General features: G+C 36.5%; 3 protein-coding genes across 5 annotated transcripts; 1 reads left to right on the top strand and 2 right to left on the bottom strand.

The window, feature by feature from the left end:
* Positions 1–22: 22 nt before the first annotated feature.
* LOC140893533 (protein TRIGALACTOSYLDIACYLGLYCEROL 3, chloroplastic) lies at positions 23–4,589 on the bottom strand. 3 transcript variants are annotated; one of them, XM_073302622.1, is made up of 11 exons: positions 4,450–4,589; positions 4,047–4,174; positions 3,086–3,214; positions 2,521–2,616; positions 2,300–2,377; positions 2,114–2,175; positions 1,917–1,992; positions 1,543–1,650; positions 673–848; positions 496–580; positions 24–361 (listed from the first exon to the last, which is right to left on the bottom strand). In XM_073302622.1, the coding sequence occupies exons 3-11, from the start codon at positions 3,185–3,187 to the stop codon at positions 323–325; spliced, it is 822 nt and encodes a 273-aa protein (XP_073158723.1). In that variant the 5' UTR covers positions 3,188–3,214; positions 4,047–4,174; positions 4,450–4,589; the 3' UTR covers positions 24–322. The 3 variants fall into 3 exon arrangements, with proteins under 3 accessions (XP_073158722.1, XP_073158723.1, XP_073158721.1); XM_073302620.1 differs by having other exon boundaries at positions 3,669–4,174; XM_073302621.1 differs by lacking the exon at positions 4,047–4,174 and having other exon boundaries at positions 23–361; positions 4,450–4,535.
* Positions 4,590–5,183: 594 nt separating this feature from the next.
* LOC140890404 (protein CPR-5) lies at positions 5,184–9,454 on the top strand. The gene is made up of 5 exons (XM_073298168.1): positions 5,184–5,458; positions 6,903–6,959; positions 7,285–7,320; positions 7,441–8,190; positions 8,759–9,454. The coding sequence occupies exons 1-5, from the start codon at positions 5,222–5,224 to the stop codon at positions 9,284–9,286; spliced, it is 1,608 nt and encodes a 535-aa protein (XP_073154269.1). The 5' UTR covers positions 5,184–5,221; the 3' UTR covers positions 9,287–9,454.
* A 208-nt stretch (positions 9,455–9,662) lies between these two features.
* Positions 9,663–17,538, bottom strand: LOC140891643 (protein HEAT INTOLERANT 4-like). Its single transcript, XM_073300237.1, has 12 exons — positions 17,269–17,538; positions 16,927–16,965; positions 16,787–16,840; positions 16,567–16,630; positions 16,175–16,233; positions 12,611–12,735; positions 12,469–12,528; positions 11,755–11,813; positions 10,671–10,750; positions 10,420–10,521; positions 10,124–10,300; positions 9,663–9,982 (listed from the first exon to the last, which is right to left on the bottom strand). Exons 1-12 carry the CDS (start codon positions 17,440–17,442, stop codon positions 9,935–9,937), a joined length of 1,041 nt encoding a protein of 346 aa, XP_073156338.1. The 5' UTR covers positions 17,443–17,538; the 3' UTR covers positions 9,663–9,934.
* Between the last annotated feature and the right edge of the window lie 456 nt (positions 17,539–17,994).

Below are 17,994 nucleotides of genomic sequence, written 5' to 3' on the forward strand. Positions count from 1 at the left end.
TTTCAAATTGAAGGAATATATATAAAAAAAAGTTGTGGTCTCTTATCAGTTTCATTTCTTTAATGTAAACATATATAGCATCAGCCAAATTTAAATTTTGGAATTTAAATTAAGCACCATTATCTAAAATTTATTTCTTGTGATTTCAGAATAGCATTCCTCGCAATATTCCTTGATTCGTGTCATGTCCGCTCCAACTTGCCTCCCTGCCACTATCCCGCAAAGAAGACCATTTTGACTGTTTTGGTGCAGAGGAACAACATGCACCCGAGTAACATGCAATGATGCATTTGCTCTCTCAAGTCACCTGACTTCCAGCTGGCTAATACCTAATTGGCCCGTTCAAGCTCCCCGATGCAAACTGAAAACAGTTAAAAACATACATGAAACAGAATGTTAGTTCAAATGACTCAACCGTTGCGGAAGATAATAAAAACCAGTTGGCCTTGGAAGTTGCATATCATGAAATAGTTTTTCTTTCAAACTGAGGTTCACCTGCTGGACAATAGGATTTGGTGATGAGCAGAACTCTTGAGTCATGCCTTGCCACACAACCTTTCCTTCGTACAGAAATAAAAGCCTAGAAAAAGATCCAACAACTTAGCCATGGTAAAGGGGAAAACCAAAACCAAAACCAAAATATTTGCTCGTATTAAACGATCCAGGTCATACCTATCAACGGCTCTTTTAATTGTGCTGTGTTGATGGGTGACGACCACATAGGATGCAATCTTCCCAGGATTCCCCACTGCATCCTCTCCTTTCATATGAACAGAACGGATGAGATCTTCAACAACTGTGGATGCAATCGGATCAAGTCCGGCCGTTGGCTCATCATACAAGAGCACCTGCTCGGTAATTTTAATCACCATCAATAAGATAAAGTAAACTTCATCATACAAGAGGGAATTTTGATACAGTATATGTTGTAAAACAAGAGACGTATTACAATCACTAAGAAGCAAACACATTTACCATCCACACACGGTCATTTACATCCGTTTACCATGGTCCACAGCTTTAGCAAGTCCCATTTATTATTTCCTCTAGTAACGCTCGTACATAATACTTAACTGTGAGACACCATCTTTACATTTGAAAATCAAGATTAATCTGACTCCAGTAACAGATAAATCGAGTCCTATTAGGTTCTAACTATTTCATGTCCATGACTGAGTTTTATGATTACGGGTCTACACTGAAATATGAATGACAAAAGACAACACCTATCATAAGTTATAACTATAACTAGCACAAAAATATCAGCTACTCTACTTATTAATCGCAACAATGATCAACAAAGCAATGCATTTATGATTTCTCATTGACAACACAAATGAAAACAGCTGCACACAACTCTAAGAACTAATTTATATCTCAAAACATCCAAGGGTGCGAGTGCACACATCAACTTCTAACTTCGTGATAATTTACATCTAATTCATGAGAAATTCAAATGACACTATTATATATAATCCAAAAGAACATAAAAGGGATAACATACAAAGATAAGATACAATAGGAAAGTCCCTAAAGCAATACCTCAGGCTCTACTGAATCTTTTGCAGTATCAAAAATTATGGATCTAGCCAAAGCAACCCTTTTTTTCATCCCACCAGACAATTCAGATGGTAACCGGTCTTCAACTCCCTACAAACAACATTCATTTAATCTTCTTCAAATAAGAGTACATCAAGGAGAAAAATAAATGGACGCAGAAAACATGAGCAACCCTTCACAGTTCACAGACCATCCCTGATTCTTTTTAATTAGTTTGGCCTAAACAATTTCTGGTATACTGGTTAGCTTGTTTCAGTCCTGCTTATCAGCAAAAAATAGAATCGGTACAGAACTAAAATGTTCCTGTTAAGCAAGTTTCCAAACAGCAGTAAATTGAACCTTCGACGATTGCCTACCTTCAAACCAACAGCTGCTAGGGTCTCTGCCACAAGCTCTGAAATACGATCATCGGGCATGGTTGAATTTTCATATCTGATATTTAAAAGATTTAGGGAAATATTCAGAATTATATACAAACAAACGAACTTAAATTCTAATGTCTGCAGGATAAGGAATAATTATCAGTTAAAAGGTAACCTCCATAAAATCTTACAATAGAAAACCAACATTGTCGCGAACAGACAGAGAATCAAAAAGTGCCGCACTCTGAAAGACCTGTCACAACACAGAAATAGAATCAAGGAACTGCAAAGAAACATCACTGCGTACACAGGATTGACTAAAGTTCAATCTGCTGCTCTTTTGAACAGATAATGTATTTGACACATTTATATCTTACCAAGCCAATTCTAAGACCAGATATTTCGTCATCACAGATTAATCCATGCCGCCTTCTACCTCGAATCAAAACCTCGCCCTGGTCATAAACCAAAATCTTTTTAAAGATTCACAGTTAGTCAATAACAAAATCAGCCTTTCTGGAGCATGATTGTGTCTAAACAAACTCAGAGAGAAGATAAATTACCGAAATGAAGGTATAAACTATAAAGTAAGAACTACCTTATCTGGAGCTAGAAGCCCAGCCATGATCTTCAAGATGGTTGACTTACCAGTTCCAGATGGCCCAATAATTCCAACAGCCTCCCCATGCCTAATCTACAAAAGACCTTTTATGAAATTTAACCTTGAGGAAAAAGGTTGTTTGGTGGATGAAATTTTTTTATTAATGGTGAAGTAAAATATTGAGAATTGAATTCCATTGTAAAAACTAAAGAGTAATTCAACATTTCAACATGCAGCAAACAGAACAAGGGCACTGAACAATTAACAATCATCTACAATTTCACAGATTTCTTAGCTGTTCTTATCCTCCAAATGAAAGAGTACTGTAACTCTCTATAGTTTTTGCCCTTACCAGATGCTAGTGGTTCTGTCTGAGATGTTACTAAATCATCATTTTAGTCAATAAGAACAAACTTGTCATTCTGTGTAGGGCAGTGCAACGTGTCCTTGTAACTTGTAAGCAGGTTAAACTAAAATGAACCGGACAACCAAATTAGATTTGAATATATGCATGCATGCTTCTGACTTTTGAGAAAGTTATTTTGTAATTAAAGAAAGTCACCTTGAAGCTCACACCTCTTAAGATGTGCTTTTCCCCAAACGATTTATAGACATCTCTGCATTCAACAAGCACATCAGAATCATCCACCGGCTGCTTCCCCATCTTCAAAGTTTCTGCTTGATGAGAACCCTGAAGAAACACAAACGGTGCCTTCTGAGTTCTGAATCACTAGCAAGAAAGAAGGCAAATACATAATAGCAACTCGATACAGACTCGATGATGATTTATTTCTGCAACAACAGTAACTAAAATGATCGGCTCCTAAGTTACAACACAAATTCATGGGGAAAAAGAGTAAAATTTATCAGGAGGAGATAATGCTCGGAGCACAGCATGCAAACAAAATTGACATATGACATTTGGGAGATTATGGACCTAAACCTGAGGTAAATATGCTCCTCCCAAACCCGAATCATTCACACATATTCCTTGCCAAAACAGGACCAAATTTTATTCATATATGCTCAGAGCCTGAAGGAAACAGTCCAGATTCTAATTCACATAGACAAGTTTATCCACTTAAACCCAATTGAAACCAATAAATAAAGACAAGAAAACGGCATTGTTGTGAGCAGAAGCATACGTTGAAGTTGGTGGGTGTTAAGTCCTTAGGTGGAGCCACGCCACAAGCACAAATAACCGAGCTCTTTCTTGTTGCATTTTCATTAGCTTCCGAAGAGGAAAAAAAGGTTGGAAATGGGAGGAGGAAATTGGAAGATCCATTGCTGCTGTTGCCTTTGAAATTGGATTTGAAAGGGGAACAAGACCATGAAACCGCTAAAGAAACCATATCCTCCTACGATTATTTTAATGATTTTAACACAAGCTAGAGGGATAACAATAAGTAGGTCCAGATGAAAGTAAATCATCCAATCAAAATCAATCACATAAACGGAAACCAGTTTCTTGACAAATACTTCTTCCGTAAAATTTAAGCAACATGCTCGTCAAAATACACTACAGAATATTGTTTCGAGAAAGAGTGTCCGCGTAATCAGCAAATAGCAGTGCACTCAGGCAGATCCTTTCTTTCTATGGTTCTTCGAGAAGCAAGATTTCTCTTCAATTTTTTTTTTTTTAGGGAATCGCCTGTGCATAAAAAAAAATCATTAAATTAAATTAAATATTTAAAATGCCATTACTACAACAATTACATATATAAGCCACCCAACTAAATCAATGTCAAGTCCATCCACGCATGAAATTATTCAAAGAGTCAAAAAATTCAAACACGATAAACATAAATATTTCACCAAGTTCTTTGTGAAAGAAAGCAAACAAGTAGGATTTGAGAAAGGTCCATATAATAAATTGGTTTTTTTAGTGAAAAAAAACCCAGAAATCATTATTTTACAATAGCACACCATTTTTATGGCATCTCCATCCTTAGTAGGCAAGTGCTGTGAATCTCTCTCTCAGGGGAAGCAGAAAAATGCGGAGGAGAAATAAGATGGTCGGTTCCCTTATTTTATCACATCACAAAGGGTTTTGTTTTGTATTCCATTAATTATTGTTTGGGTTAATTTTTGAAATAAAATAACTCACACATATTAATATGATATTAATGTTATTTGAAAAATAAGTATATGATAAAAAAAAATAAAAATTCAATTCGAAAGGTCAGGAAGATAAACACGACAAAAAGTACATTATGTGAAAGTACAAGGGCCATATTGGAATTTCTTCATTTTCTTTTTCTACGAATAATGTATGTAATTTCACTGTATTTGGAATCACGGAATTGCATTGGATTTGGTGAAATTTAAAATTGAAAATATCGTTTTAGTGTTTGGCAAAATTGAATTTCTAAACGAGATTGGTATCTGATGAGATTCCATGAATAAAATTTGGTCGAATTTTATGGGATTTCACGGGATTTGGATTTATAAAAATAATAAAAATATTTTAATAATAAATATATATACGTTGGCTATAAATTTTAAACTTTTTTTTAAATTTTTTTACAAAATATCATTTATATAAAATTTATACCAACAAATTTCAAAATATATTTTAACTTTTTTTTTAAACACCAAATTAAAATTCCAATTCTTTAAAATTCAATTCTAATTTCAAATCCTATTTTTTTTTTCTAATGTACAAAGCCGCGCCGGCGAATCGACGCCTTCTGACACAATGGACGTCTGTAGAAAAACGAAAAAGAAAAAGAAACTAGCTTCAGACTCAGCGTCGTCCGCTTCTTCTAACAATTGCTGCTCTGCAACGTCGTCTTCGAAAAATGGCTTCAAGCTTTTCAGAAACACGAAAAGGTTCCGGGTTGGCTCAACGATGTCCCGGGGATGTGTGGGCCCTAGGGATGTCGATGCGCTTGCCCTTCCTCTTGGAATGTCTATCGCCGCTGTAGTTGCTCAGGTTTTTGGATTTTTTTTCTTTTCTTGTTCAAGTCTTGGAATTTTTTATTGCTTGATAATTTAGATTCATTACGTACATTACTCCCTCTTTTTCTTTCCTTTTTTGGCCCAAAAAAAGGACTTTAGAGGGAGTTCAATTCGGATTTTGAGTAAAGGTGAGTACTTTGGGTACACTGGTTGAGGGAATTTTTTCCTTTTAAGTCGATTCCTTTTCCGATGTTTATTTTATGTCAGAAGTCTGAACCTTCATGAATCGTGACATTGTTTGAGTTTATACAAGTTGAGTGTTCTTTTGGATTTCGTCGAACATTCTAAGTTTTATGAAAAATTTTAAATTTTTGGTATAGGGTTTGACCAATTTTCTGCAAATATGCAGTTTGTGGGTAGTTGTATTTTTAATTAGTTCATCGAATTCTTGGAGAATTAAACTGTAGAGTTATTTGTTGATGTGTATATATATCTATATAAGTTCCTTTGCTGAACTTTATTAGATTATCGCGTGAAAAAGTTTCAGCTTTTATTGTATTTGAAATCTATTGATGCATTAACTTTTGTTTTTTAATGGCAGAGATGGAGTGGTTTGTAAATTTTTTGCTTCTTCCTCGTGTTCTGTGGGGATTTGTTCGGCTCTCATGGGGAGGCCTTGCTGCAAGAATAGAAATGGAGTCTATTTTAGATCTAACAAATATTCACACTTCCAATCAGTTTATTCAAAATCTAGTAATGTTACACATTCAAACATTATTCTCACTGCTTATAAACCATTCTAGTGGTTTATCTTTCATAGATTTTTTACTCAACACACTTCATTATATATTTCACCATATTCAAAAAGTCATACACGAGCACTACTAAAAATATATGAAAGTTTTTATATAATTTGTGTTGGTAGGGGAAAATCTTGCAACCAAATGTTAGCCGAAAGCATACGCTTTTCGTGTTATAATATATTTGTACAAGTAGAGTGTTTTAGATGTCTTATTGGACTTCGTCTTCTGTTATACATAGTTGGTTTGATTGAAGTCCCTGTTATGTGATATTGCTGCAACAATTGAGTGAGTGAAACTGCTTACAGCTTATGTCAGTTATCATTCGCACTCCTTCCACCCCACATCATATGTTTGTGGATTTATTTCTATGATACAGTGCGATAAAATCTATAGCAATGTATGTACCTATTCAAATGACATGTTGCTGTGCAATGACAGTATTGAGAAGTGGTTTGTTGCTGATTGGTCTTTGTAAACATCAACCTTGCATTGTGATGGATTTTGATGGTCATTATGTTACCATTTAACTGTTGTTTGATTACTGTTTGTTGTTACTCCTGACAATTTTCACACTACCATCTGTATTTTGCCCAATTGATTGATTGGATTTGTCATTTGTGTGTACTTTTCTTCATATTGTTCCATTTGAAATAGTGTTTGCCTTGCTTCTTGTAGGTTTTGGAGGTAAAAAATGCAAGTGGAGAAAAGATTTCTGATGATTATCTGTCTGGTGTACGTTTTCTACCTTCTCAGTACAGTTTTATTAGTGATTTTCTTCATAAGCTTAATATGGGAGGACATTTATATTCTTAAATAAATAATTTTTGAAGTATGCTTAAGGACATCTGGCCAACAGATCTGAAAAAATCTGATGGTTGATTGCTTCCAGCCAATTCAATGAAGAACCAAATTTGAGGTGTTTCTTGATATACTTTGGCAAAACAAACCTTTAATTTTGTAAAGGATAATGAAAAATATTTTTGCGTGCTGAAATATTTTCTCTCTTTCTCATTTCATGTATACAATTTGTTGACATTCCTCATCTCCCTGCTTGCAGCTCTGTATTTTGGCAGTCAGAGAGTCTTTAGCAAATGTAAGCCTAATCTTAAGCTTTATGCTGATTCTGACAGAGTGGTGTGATTTTCGTTAGGCTCTTTTATTTGACCTAGTCAAGGTTGTGTTTTCTTTCCTTTGATTGCTTGTCTGAAAGCAGGTCTTTGGGGACAAATTTGATAGTTTTGTGACGAACTTCGAGAAATCTTTTCGTAGCACATTGATGACTCTGAGATTAATCAAGGAATCATCGCAAACTGTTGAAGAAACACACCAAAGAGAGGGTTCTTGTTCCGTGGCCAGCACACCATTGTCACGTGACAGACAAGAAGATTCTGCACACCCTTCTGATAATAATGATGGATTTGAATCATTTTTCATTACAACCAGAAATGAGGGATCATACCTCGCTCGTGAGCATGTGGAAGATAATTCCCAGATGGATTTGATGAATCGGCAGCTTGTCGATTGTCTGCATGATGAACAGATAAAGCAGCAGTTGCCTGGTTATACAATCACTAGACCATCTAATCCTTCAATAAACCAATTTTCTATGCTAAGCACTATGGAAAAATCTGTAGTGGAGCAAACGCGTTCTAATGACCTGAAGACATTTGAGATTGGTCTTATCATGAAAAAGTTGCAACTCAAAGAAAGGCAGCTATCTCTCAATTCTGATTCAAATTTCATTGAGAGATGGAAATTATCAATGGGTTTCTCTAAGGCATCTTTCAAAGTCGAAAAATTTAAAACACAGTTACGGGACACAAGAGAAACAGAGCTGCTCAGGAAATGCTTGGACTTTCTTGTTTCTGGTCTAATCATCATGTTGTTTGCCCTCGCATACGGAACTTATGTTTATTCTCACAGAAGAATAACAGAGATTACTGAATCTTGCTCTCCGTCCATGGTAATATTATACTTGGTCTTCGACAAACATTTGATCTTATGACTTAAATCAGTATGGCGATCAATTCTGGATTGCAATACCTTAATTACATAAGCTTACAACTGTATGGAAGGGTTTACAATGGTTAAGCTATAATTTGAATTTCTTTGGGAGGATTGTTCTTTTCTAGGCCAGAAAGGTAGTGGGGATGTGGGGATTTTGCAATTGTTTCAATGCTTAACATAGCTATTTCACATTTGGAACTTATGTACCATTTGTTTTACACCATTTGACCACTTCGCTAAATAAAAATTTGTCCATTAAAGTTGTAAGTAAAATTAATCTTTTTATCTGTCCAAAAAAAAAAATCAATCTTTTTATAATCACATCAATCTCTTTAATTTTGTTGCCCTTCAATTTTCCGATCTTCTACAGCTAGCTAGTGCATGGGATGTGCAATTTTTTTTTTTTTTTTAGGTGTGGGATGTGCCCATTCTCTATTATTTTGGTGTCGCATCTGTCATCACCACATTAATCTACATGTCATCGTTTAACTTAGATAAATATCTATAACTCTTCTTTGTTCCAGGAATCCAAGCGTTGGTGGATGCCAGCATACGTGTCAACTTTCAGCTCTGGCCTGCAGATTCTGAGTTGCCAGTTTCAAGTATTAAGTCGCATGCTATTTGGCATCATATTGATTGGGGCAATAACATTTTTACTTATCCAGCGATCATCCGCTACACATCAGACAATGCCCATTACTTTTATCGTGTTACTGTTAGGCATCGTTTGTGGTTGTGCTGGAAAGTTTTGCATTGACACCTTAGGAGGCAGTGGGAACTACTGGTTAATATATTGGGAGGCCATGTGCTTATTGCATTTCTTCTCAAATATGTTTCATTCAACTCTGTTCGTTGCTTTAAATGGGCCTGTTACTGCCGTTGAAAGGTTGGAAGAGAAAACTATGATCCCCTATTGGGTGAGGAGGGTAATTTTTTATTCAGTGCTGCTTTCTTTGCCATTGTTGTGTGGTTTGATGCCTTTTGCAAGCTTCTGGGAATGGATCGATCATTTTTCGTCTCTGGCTGTGGACTTCAATTATGATTTTCCCTGATGAATTGCTGGATTTTCCAAAGTTGTATATTAGCTTCAATCGTAATTTAACTATGTAGCCACCACATCACATGGCATCCTGTGTGAACATTTGCTGCATTTCACTTGTAATTTTGTGTTTGGAGGATGTAAATACAAAACGTAATTTATCAACTTCTCTTTGATGTGATTTCCGCTTGTGATAATGTTTTCAAAACATTTGATTGTTCAACAGCGAAGTAACTATAAAACAAAAGAGTCGACCCTTCCAAGTTCCCGAACCCCTGTTCACTATAATGAACTGATGGGCTGTTTCGAGTTGATTCCATGTCTCTTTCAGGTTGATTCCATATCGTCTATATATATATATATATATAATATATATATATATTATATATCATAATGAAATTTGATTATTTCTCAAGTACATGTTTGAATAATTCTACAACCAATCTTTAAACAAGTACGTTCCTTGTAGATCTCCCATAAAAAATTACCGTGATCATAGTACACATCTCAAGAATTGAATAAATCGTTTCCAAACAATTTACGCTTTGGTCTCTGATGATAGAACTATATTGGGGTATGGTGCAGCTTCATAAACCTTGGAAGCTCAAGTTTTGAATTAGGCAAGTTATGCCACGTCCAGAACTTGTCCTTGAAACATTGCTCACATGACTTTGTGAGCCTTTCCATAGTATCGATTGATGAATGATGCCTGCAAGGCAAGTTTCAAACACATGAGAGTCAGATTCTAACCTAAACTCCACACTCTTATAGTTCTCCAATTTTTTTATGAAAACATAAAGATCAAACATCAGGAGCAACACAATTAATAATGGTAACAACAGCTATTCACCTTGACATTGGATACATCAGGTGTGTCGGGTGTAGATACAGGATAGAATTTGTAGAATTTCATATTCTCAAAAGCGGCCTTTGTTTCCGCACTCATTTCCTCCAATGCCTTTCTACGTGCCTCCCTGGCCTCACGATTAGCCTTTTTACCTTCTCGAACTTTCTCTTTCACAAAATTCTATGCGAAAAAAAACAAGTGACTGGCCCTCCTTGTACAAGGAACTTTAAAATATGGAATATGGACCACGTTCACATATTTAAGAATGTGTTTTTTAAGGCAATTTTACAAACATTTACCTTGAAAGGTTCTTTCTGATCTGCATGTAATTCTTCTTCCTCAATAAGCTTATCAGTGAACTCCTCTAAATCATCAAGTTCCCAGTCAAACTCACAGAAAACCTGGAGGCTTAGCCGAACTATATTAGCTTGTTGCATTCTAGTTGCAATCTAATCATAATCCAACCTATCGGCATCATCTAAATGTTGGCCTAATTGTCAATTAGACATCTAGATGAGCGTTCTTGCTGGAATTAGAATTAGAAACTTACCGGTTTTGGGTCAATAGGGAACAAGATTTGAACCACTGTGCTCTGTTCCAGTTCATCTTCCTGAAGAGGCTGGTAGAAGTCTGCCCAAAGATGAGATGTACCATTAACATAAATTTCAATAAGTGAAACCAGAAACAACATTTACATTTTTAATAAACCATGATGCAATCTGCATTCTTATAACAGTGTCGTGTTCATAAACTAAATATAAAAATAATATTTTGATTTTTCTAAATTGCACCTGAAGGCATCCCAATAGAGAAGCAGGACAAGAGAATTCGTGTGAAGGTGCAGAGTTTGTTGTAAGAGTTTAATTACTAAATCATCAATCTTTAGTCTTGACTACCAATAAGAAAAAGAAAGCAGCAACTGCAGATCTACAAGAATAATAATCAATCATAAAGAAATCTTTGTTTCAATATTTACAGCACGTGTATTTCTGACAAGGAAGAAGGCTAAGAGACAGCTCTATATGGACATAAAATTTGGGTATAAAAGATATCATATGCACGTGACTTTTCAAGGTTGTGTTTTGTGGAGCCTGTGATGAATCTGGAACCACCAGTCTCATCGACAGTTTCACTGCATATACTCGGAATAGGGAAACGAGGAGGTAAGTATTGCTACAAGCATTTGGACAATGTATGCACTGCCTTGCCGGTATCTTATAGCTAGATAAAAATATCAAAGGAAGAAAGGTGCCAATGATTCATGTCTTGCCCTTAAACCTTGAACTATTTCAGTTGTCAACAAAATTCGCCACGTAAAAACATGTAGTAGCCCATTGTGTTTGTAATTATAGCTCAATCAGGCTCTAGGTCAGCAACTCTGAAAAGACAAAGGACTTCGTCCCATCTATAGTTAGAGTGAAACCAACCACGACATATGCAGTCCAAGCAAACCTCAGACTCTTTCTTCCCCTAGAGTCTTTTCTTTAACAAAAACCAAGAAAGAAATTTACTAAAAATTTTAGGCACTTGCTTATAACATAGTTTCTGCAGAGACTACAAGTATGAGAGTAACAGCATGCTACATATAAGCAAAGGACACTTATTTGAAGGAAAAGGGTGCTGTGTTCACTCACAGGGCAAGCAGTACTCGAATTTCTTCAAGCGCTCAACCTTCATTTGCCTTAAACCTGCCCTGCAACAAGAAAATTTCAGAATGAATGTCAAAAGTTCGATGAGGTCCTTTATCTGATCCCTCTGCACCATGTTCTCCTTCATAATCCCAAATCGATTAGCCTACACTCATTCAGATGAAGGAATTAGTTCAACTGGAGAGAGCAAAAATGCGAGAACAATACCGAAGCAGCTTTTCCAAGCTTATTTGTTAGTAACACCCCGTAGATTATTCCTTAACATCCAAATGTATCATCAACAAATGATTATGAAACTATCATCGACCTTAGGTTTGAGAGATAATTGATGACCATTATGCCTATCTTGTATTGAAATATTCTACCAGTTTCAACAGCTAAAGAATTTCATGGCAATAGAAATCCTTATAATATTCAAGTAACATGAAAAACTTAAGGAGGGTACATATATAAATGACTAAAAAAGACAACAAAAAATGATTTCACTCGTAGCAATTAAGAGAATCATTTTGTGTACCAAAAATGTGGAAAATAAGCAAATTGAATAAACTTACCATGTCAATTAGAGTAATTAACATTTTAGATCCCTACCTGATGAGTTAGAGTCCTAAAGGCAGGCCAAATAAAAAACACAAACACAAAACATCAAGTTCTTAAGCAAGCACAAAGAAAGAAGGAAAAACAGGCAATATATCATACCTTCTCTGAGTACAGCTCATAATGAAAATTTGAGATTTGAGTCTTTCAACTTGAGATTCCCTGTGACAACATAAAATTAAGTAGGTGTCCATGGTTTGAAGAAGAAAAGCACCGGGAAACAGAATCACTGGCAATTAAAGACCTATTTTCAAATGGAATATATGGAACCCAGTCCATTTTCATCTGCTTCATTGGCACAATTTCTTCAGTCTCCCTCTGAACTGATTTAATCCCGATTTTGTCAGAAGGAGGAAAAGGTGATACCACCTGTTCAAATTTAACATATTCATGAAAAAGAACAGTAACAACTATGAATATCACATAGACGAGTGTTCAATGCTGTTATGATCCTCAATCTTCATATTTCATATAAGAAAGCAAAACAACCGAATGCATACAAATGTGAATCGAAAACCCAGAGCTAAGCCTCTGTTGCCCTCTAGCTATGCTAGTAATTTCTCAAATGCAAAATATGCTGAATGAATCCTAAACTATCACGCCCCTTAGAATATATTTGCATCGTAACTATCCGGCCCAACTATCTTAAGCCCATAATAATATAGGCCCATATTTGACTACTAAGCCTAATTCCCAGGTCGTAACAATACTCCCCTCCTTCAAATTAGCCTTGTCCTCAAGGCTAAGAGTTATAGGTTGACTCTTGTTCTCTTCCATTGCTTCAGCAAGTTGTCGACACAGAAGCCCAATTCCCATTGTTGATATATTCATTCCGGCTTGTAAAAACTCGTCATTTTCAATGGCATAGAGAGTAACTTCTTTCCCTCTGTCCCATTTCTTGTTAGCATCAATCAACCCATCAACTAGGATAATAAAGGAACATCCATTTCCCCCTTTTCCAGCCAAATACAATTGTTGAAACCCAGCATTTATGGCTAAAATCAGCCCTTGAATAGCATGACTATCCGCATCTAATTTGTCGCCGACATCATCCCAGAATTTTGCGACAGGAACAAGTGTCGTGGTCCCAGGAATCACCACACATCCATGAAGCTTCCCTCTCATCCCACTTGCAGCATCACCACTCATCCTCAAGATTCCAATTTTTTCCCTGCAACAAAAATAGAGATGGACAGCATCACAAAGGCCAAACCCAGCCTCCATTTTCCCTAGCTGCACTCCATGAAGTCGGTCCTTTGAAATTGATAGAATTTCTTGGGGGACATCGTTAACGAGGTACATATTCTCCCGACCACGGTTTCCATAAACAATAGACTCATTACCCAGGTCACAACTCCAAAAATTTAGAATAACTGTGAAATATTTTTCAGCCCACTCTTTACTTGTACAAATCTCCACCAAGTACACCGTTCCTTCTTCTTCTGCCTCTTTTTGCATCCATTGGAAGCCATAGCTTTGTGTTGTGCTTCTGCCTGCAACTCTAGAGTTGTAGCTAATATGGGGCCAAGTTAATCCATTGAGACCTAGCCCATGTTCGCCAAGTCTGAACCCATTATCTCCAGTTTCTTTCTCCCACAATTCTATCGCAGCAGCGAGTGGAATGAGGCAATGGACCCTCTTTTCAGTCCACTTTTCAACCCTAGACTTAAAAAAATAGATTGCTCGTGGATCGATTCCTGCATCCCACAAAATTTCCCAACGCATAACGCACCGCTCTACCACCTTCCTATCGGAAATGTTCCTTTCAATCTGTTGGGTGATGTTAGAGAAAATATAGCTGAAATACTGAAAGCAACCAAGTTTGGGTGATGCGGACAGAAAAAAGACTATTTCCAACTCGTTTGCTTTCGAAGACTCCCTCATCAGACACGGCTTCACTACTGGGAAAAACCCATCACCCGTGTTTGACCATATTTGCACTTCCAGCTTCGGTACGGCCCCTTCGTGCTGCTGGAAACACCCACGCCCAGCAATTACCTCACCGACATCACGACAAAAGTCTCCAGGTCCAGTATGCGTAACTGGGCTGGAAATTATTTCTGGCCTTCCAATTTTTATATTTGAGCCCACTATGAAAATAGCCCAAAAAACAGCCAATGTATTATTATCCAGTAAGATCTCCATCTGCACTGCCCAAATCTCAAACCCATCCAGGCTCTGGCCTTTCGCTGTATTCTTCTCCGAAGAAACAACGAGCTTACCCAGATTAACTGCTTTACGCCCACTGTATCGATTGATCAAATCCTTGGCTAATCCTCCCAAGTTAATATCTCGAACCTTCGTTTTAATCTGCTAGAACCCAAATCGTGTCGGGCACCTCCTACAATGGGTCACGATTTTCATGGGATCGATTGGGTAACTGATGATTGTCTCAAGGTATGATTCAGCCGTGAATGCCCGTTCCAGTGTCATCCCGTTGATCTCAACCAGACTTTCTTCTTTGGTAGCATGCTTTTTCTCTTCAAGCCCATGGCAAGGGACCCATCGGTTTTTCTCTCCTTCAGTATCGCCTTTGAGATCTTTTCCGATGATCATTTGATTAGGGCCCATGATGTCACGAATTTTAAACTGCTCCTTCGTCTCTTCCATTTCGATTGCCAGATCTGTGGGCTTCTCTACCAAATTTTTCTTTCCAGCGTCACCTTCATTTTGTGTTTTTTGAGAGTCTCGTCCTTGACTTGTAGATAGAGCTCCAACTACCGCAGGGATGAGTTGCTCCACATATGGCTTCAATCCCAGCAGAGATCTGAGAGATTGGTTAAGTGTTTCCATCTTTTCTGCTATGTCTTTTGTAGTTTCTGCCATAACTTTCATTTTCTCGTTCATGTCTATCAAGGCCTCCTCAATGACTTCCAATCGTTCCTCTTCTCCGGTCGTTAGATCTTCATCTTCCTCCCTCCGATCCGGCTGGTCAGACCAATTGTTATGATCCTCAATCGTCATATTTCATATAAGAAAGCAAAACAACCGAATGCATACAAATGTGAATCGAAAACCCAGAGCTAAGCCTCTGTTGCCCTCTAACTATGCTAGTAATTTCTCAAATGCAAAATATGCTGAATGAATCCTAAACTATCACGCCCCTTAGAATATATTTGCATCCCTAAGTAACTATCCGGCCCAACTATCTTAAGCCCATAATAATATAGGCCCATATTTGACTACTAAGCCTAATTCCCAGGTCGTAACAAATGCAACAGCCAACATTTCATTTAACATTGTTTAAACATATTATGATAACAACTTCATCTTCTGATGGCATAACAGAACTGATACCACACACAAAAGGTGCATCCTAGGTAGCATTATCAAAATTTCCTGCCTATTCCCCAAACTTTAATGAACACAAAAGAATACCATGCAAAACTCAAAATACTGAAGGTCAAGATCATTAAGAATCATTGTTTGAAAATGAAGGCCAAATAACAATTAAATAATAATAATAATAAATTGAACCAGAAATGAAAATCAAATAAACTCAAGGCTTTGAAAAGTAGATAACAGAACTAACATCGAAATTGATGGCAGTGTTAAAAAATACATGTTGACTTCACTCATAAAGGCAAGCGCAGCAAAGCACAGACCATCCCACCGAGAATGGATGGACTGTAGATATTATGTTTGGTGTAAAGTAAATATCTAAAGAAATATCAGCAAAGCAACACCCGTCCAATTAGTAAAGCATGATCAATCAGACGATTACAGAATCAGAAACAGTGAAAAAACAAAGTGCCACATTATGGTTAATTGCCAATCGTCGTCATGTAAAAGAAAGTTTGAGGCTTACGGCAACCACAACGGGGATCATTGTAACTTTCCCTTGACCTTGGAATGAGACCAATTGAGCTGCAAAAGTAGATAGCAAGTACCCAATCATCTGAGAGTATATACATGACTCTAGAGAAAATATTACTAACATGGTAGTTAAAAGTACAGGGTATCTTAAAAAGCCTTTGAATTGCATTGAAGCAAGTAAACTCTATGGCCAAAACGAAGTAAAGGGGTTAAAAAAATATTCAAGGACTGCCGAACAATGAACTCCTGCCAGAAAAGCCCTTGTGGTCACAACAAAAGTTTTAATTCTGAATTAAAAAGGGAAAAATCATAAAGTTTAAATGCAAGAGAGATAAAATAACTACATGTGAATTTTTTTTAACACAAAAGGAAGAGGGGACTTACGCTCTGTACAGCCAAAGAGGTAGACTTTCTTATTGTACAATTCCCCACCTTCTTCAAATGCATCCTGCCACAATGTCAACACTATAACTCGAACTCTCTACTTGTCTTTTACATCAAATTTCAGAGTTTTGATGCACCAAATCACAAGAGACGGACAATGTACATTTTATATCAGGTAAAACAGTGATAGGACAGTAAAAAAAAAAAAAGGGTAACTCACTTCCAAATTAAAAAAGTTCCATTTGTACTGATAAACCATGTCCAACTGATCCCACTGGTCATCAAAATATCAAATTCAGTATAGCAAAATTAGCATGAAAATTTATCATAACCACCAAAGGTTATAAATTATTTTCTAACCTCAGTGCCAACAGGAAAAACTTGTTGCCAGAGGTCTTCCTGCAAAATATTAGCACAAACACTTAGCATTAACACCACAGTATGTTCCAAAAAAACACAACAAATAAGATCTTTACATCACAATGTTGCAAAATTCAACCGAATTTACAGAAAAAACAATCCAAACAATTTCATTAGAACTTATTAACCGCTACATTAGAGTCTGCCTTCGAATTTGTACGCATTTCTATAAAAATCAATTAGCCACAGATGTGTAGCACATAAAATAAACGTGTAGCGACGAGTAAAATCATTTAGCCAAATAAGCACAAGCAGAGGTACACGAAGCACAATCATATTTACCAAGTTACGTTTTTCCGGGAAGTACTCCGGTACGACTTGGGGCTTGGAAGCTCGAGATCGTTTAGGTCGACCTTCGGCAGCTTTGTTGGTAGGCTCGACGTCCTCATTTTCAGAATGATTCTGCAGAGGCAAGTCGCTCTTATGAGTTGTCTTCCTCTTCGTACCTCGCGCCATCACAAACAACTGACTGAGATAGGGTTTTCTGAGAGACCCGAAATTTTTTGAATTTGAGAGCGAACCCCAAGACAAGACGGTGCGGGCATGGACTCTACGCGATATATATTTGTTGTATATATTATATTTTGTTTCAAATCACTTTAAATTTAAAAATAAAATGGATTGTATGTGTAATTAAAAATATGAATATTACATGTATTATATTTTTGAAAAGCTCAAAATGGAGATTATCAATGAATTTTAAAATAGAAATTGATATTTTATTCCTTATATTTTGTATTTGGCTTTCACATTTTGTTTGCTAAATTATTTATTTTTACAACACAACACAACACAACAATGTATGTTTTTTTTGTCGGTGAGGATTTTGTTAAATATGAAAATTCGTTGAAATTTGATATTTTGATATGAGAGGAGCGCTACAAAAGTACAAATGACAGGCTCGATATACATCAATCAACTTAATAAAATTATAACATAATAAAATTTATATTATAAATAGAATCAGTATTACAATTAGGATGAAATGAGGAATCAACCAACCAATCA

This window comes from Henckelia pumila, chromosome 3, assembly GCF_033568475.1.
Source record: "Henckelia pumila isolate YLH828 chromosome 3, ASM3356847v2, whole genome shotgun sequence".
NCBI classification, from domain to species: Eukaryota; Viridiplantae; Streptophyta; class Magnoliopsida; order Lamiales; family Gesneriaceae; genus Henckelia; species Henckelia pumila.

What these genes read in the sequence shown, in the direction of transcription:
- LOC140893533 (XM_073302620.1), bottom strand. Translation starts at nt 3,875, where the DNA reads ATGGTTTCTTTAGCGGTTTCATGGTCTTGTTCCCCTTTCAAATCCAAT. An exon ending in GGCTTCTAGCTCCAGATAAG is followed by an intron (nt 2,378 to 2,520) that starts GTAGTTCTTACT and finishes GTTTATGACCAG; the next exon opens with GGCGAGGTTTTGATTCGAGG. An exon ending in AAGATTCAGTAGAGCCTGAG is followed by an intron (nt 849 to 1,542) that starts GTATTGCTTTAG and finishes ATTACCGAGCAG; the next exon opens with GTGCTCTTGTATGATGAGCC.
- LOC140890404 (XM_073298168.1), top strand. Translation starts at nt 5,222, where the DNA reads ATGGACGTCTGTAGAAAAACGAAAAAGAAAAAGAAACTAGCTTCAGAC. An exon ending in TCGCCGCTGTAGTTGCTCAG is followed by an intron (nt 5,459 to 6,902) that starts GTTTTTGGATTT and finishes TGCTTCTTGTAG; the next exon opens with GTTTTGGAGGTAAAAAATGC. An exon ending in CTGATGATTATCTGTCTGGT is followed by an intron (nt 6,960 to 7,284) that starts GTACGTTTTCTA and finishes CCCTGCTTGCAG; the next exon opens with CTCTGTATTTTGGCAGTCAG.
- LOC140891643 (XM_073300237.1), bottom strand. Translation starts at nt 17,442, where the DNA reads ATGGCGCGAGGTACGAAGAGGAAGACAACTCATAAGAGCGACTTGCCT. An exon ending in ATTCGAGTACTGCTTGCCCT is followed by an intron (nt 10,751 to 11,754) that starts GTGAGTGAACAC and finishes ATCTTTGGGCAG; the next exon opens with ACTTCTACCAGCCTCTTCAG. An exon ending in CTGATGTATCCAATGTCAAG is followed by an intron (nt 9,983 to 10,123) that starts GTGAATAGCTGT and finishes CTTGCCTTGCAG; the next exon opens with GCATCATTCATCAATCGATA.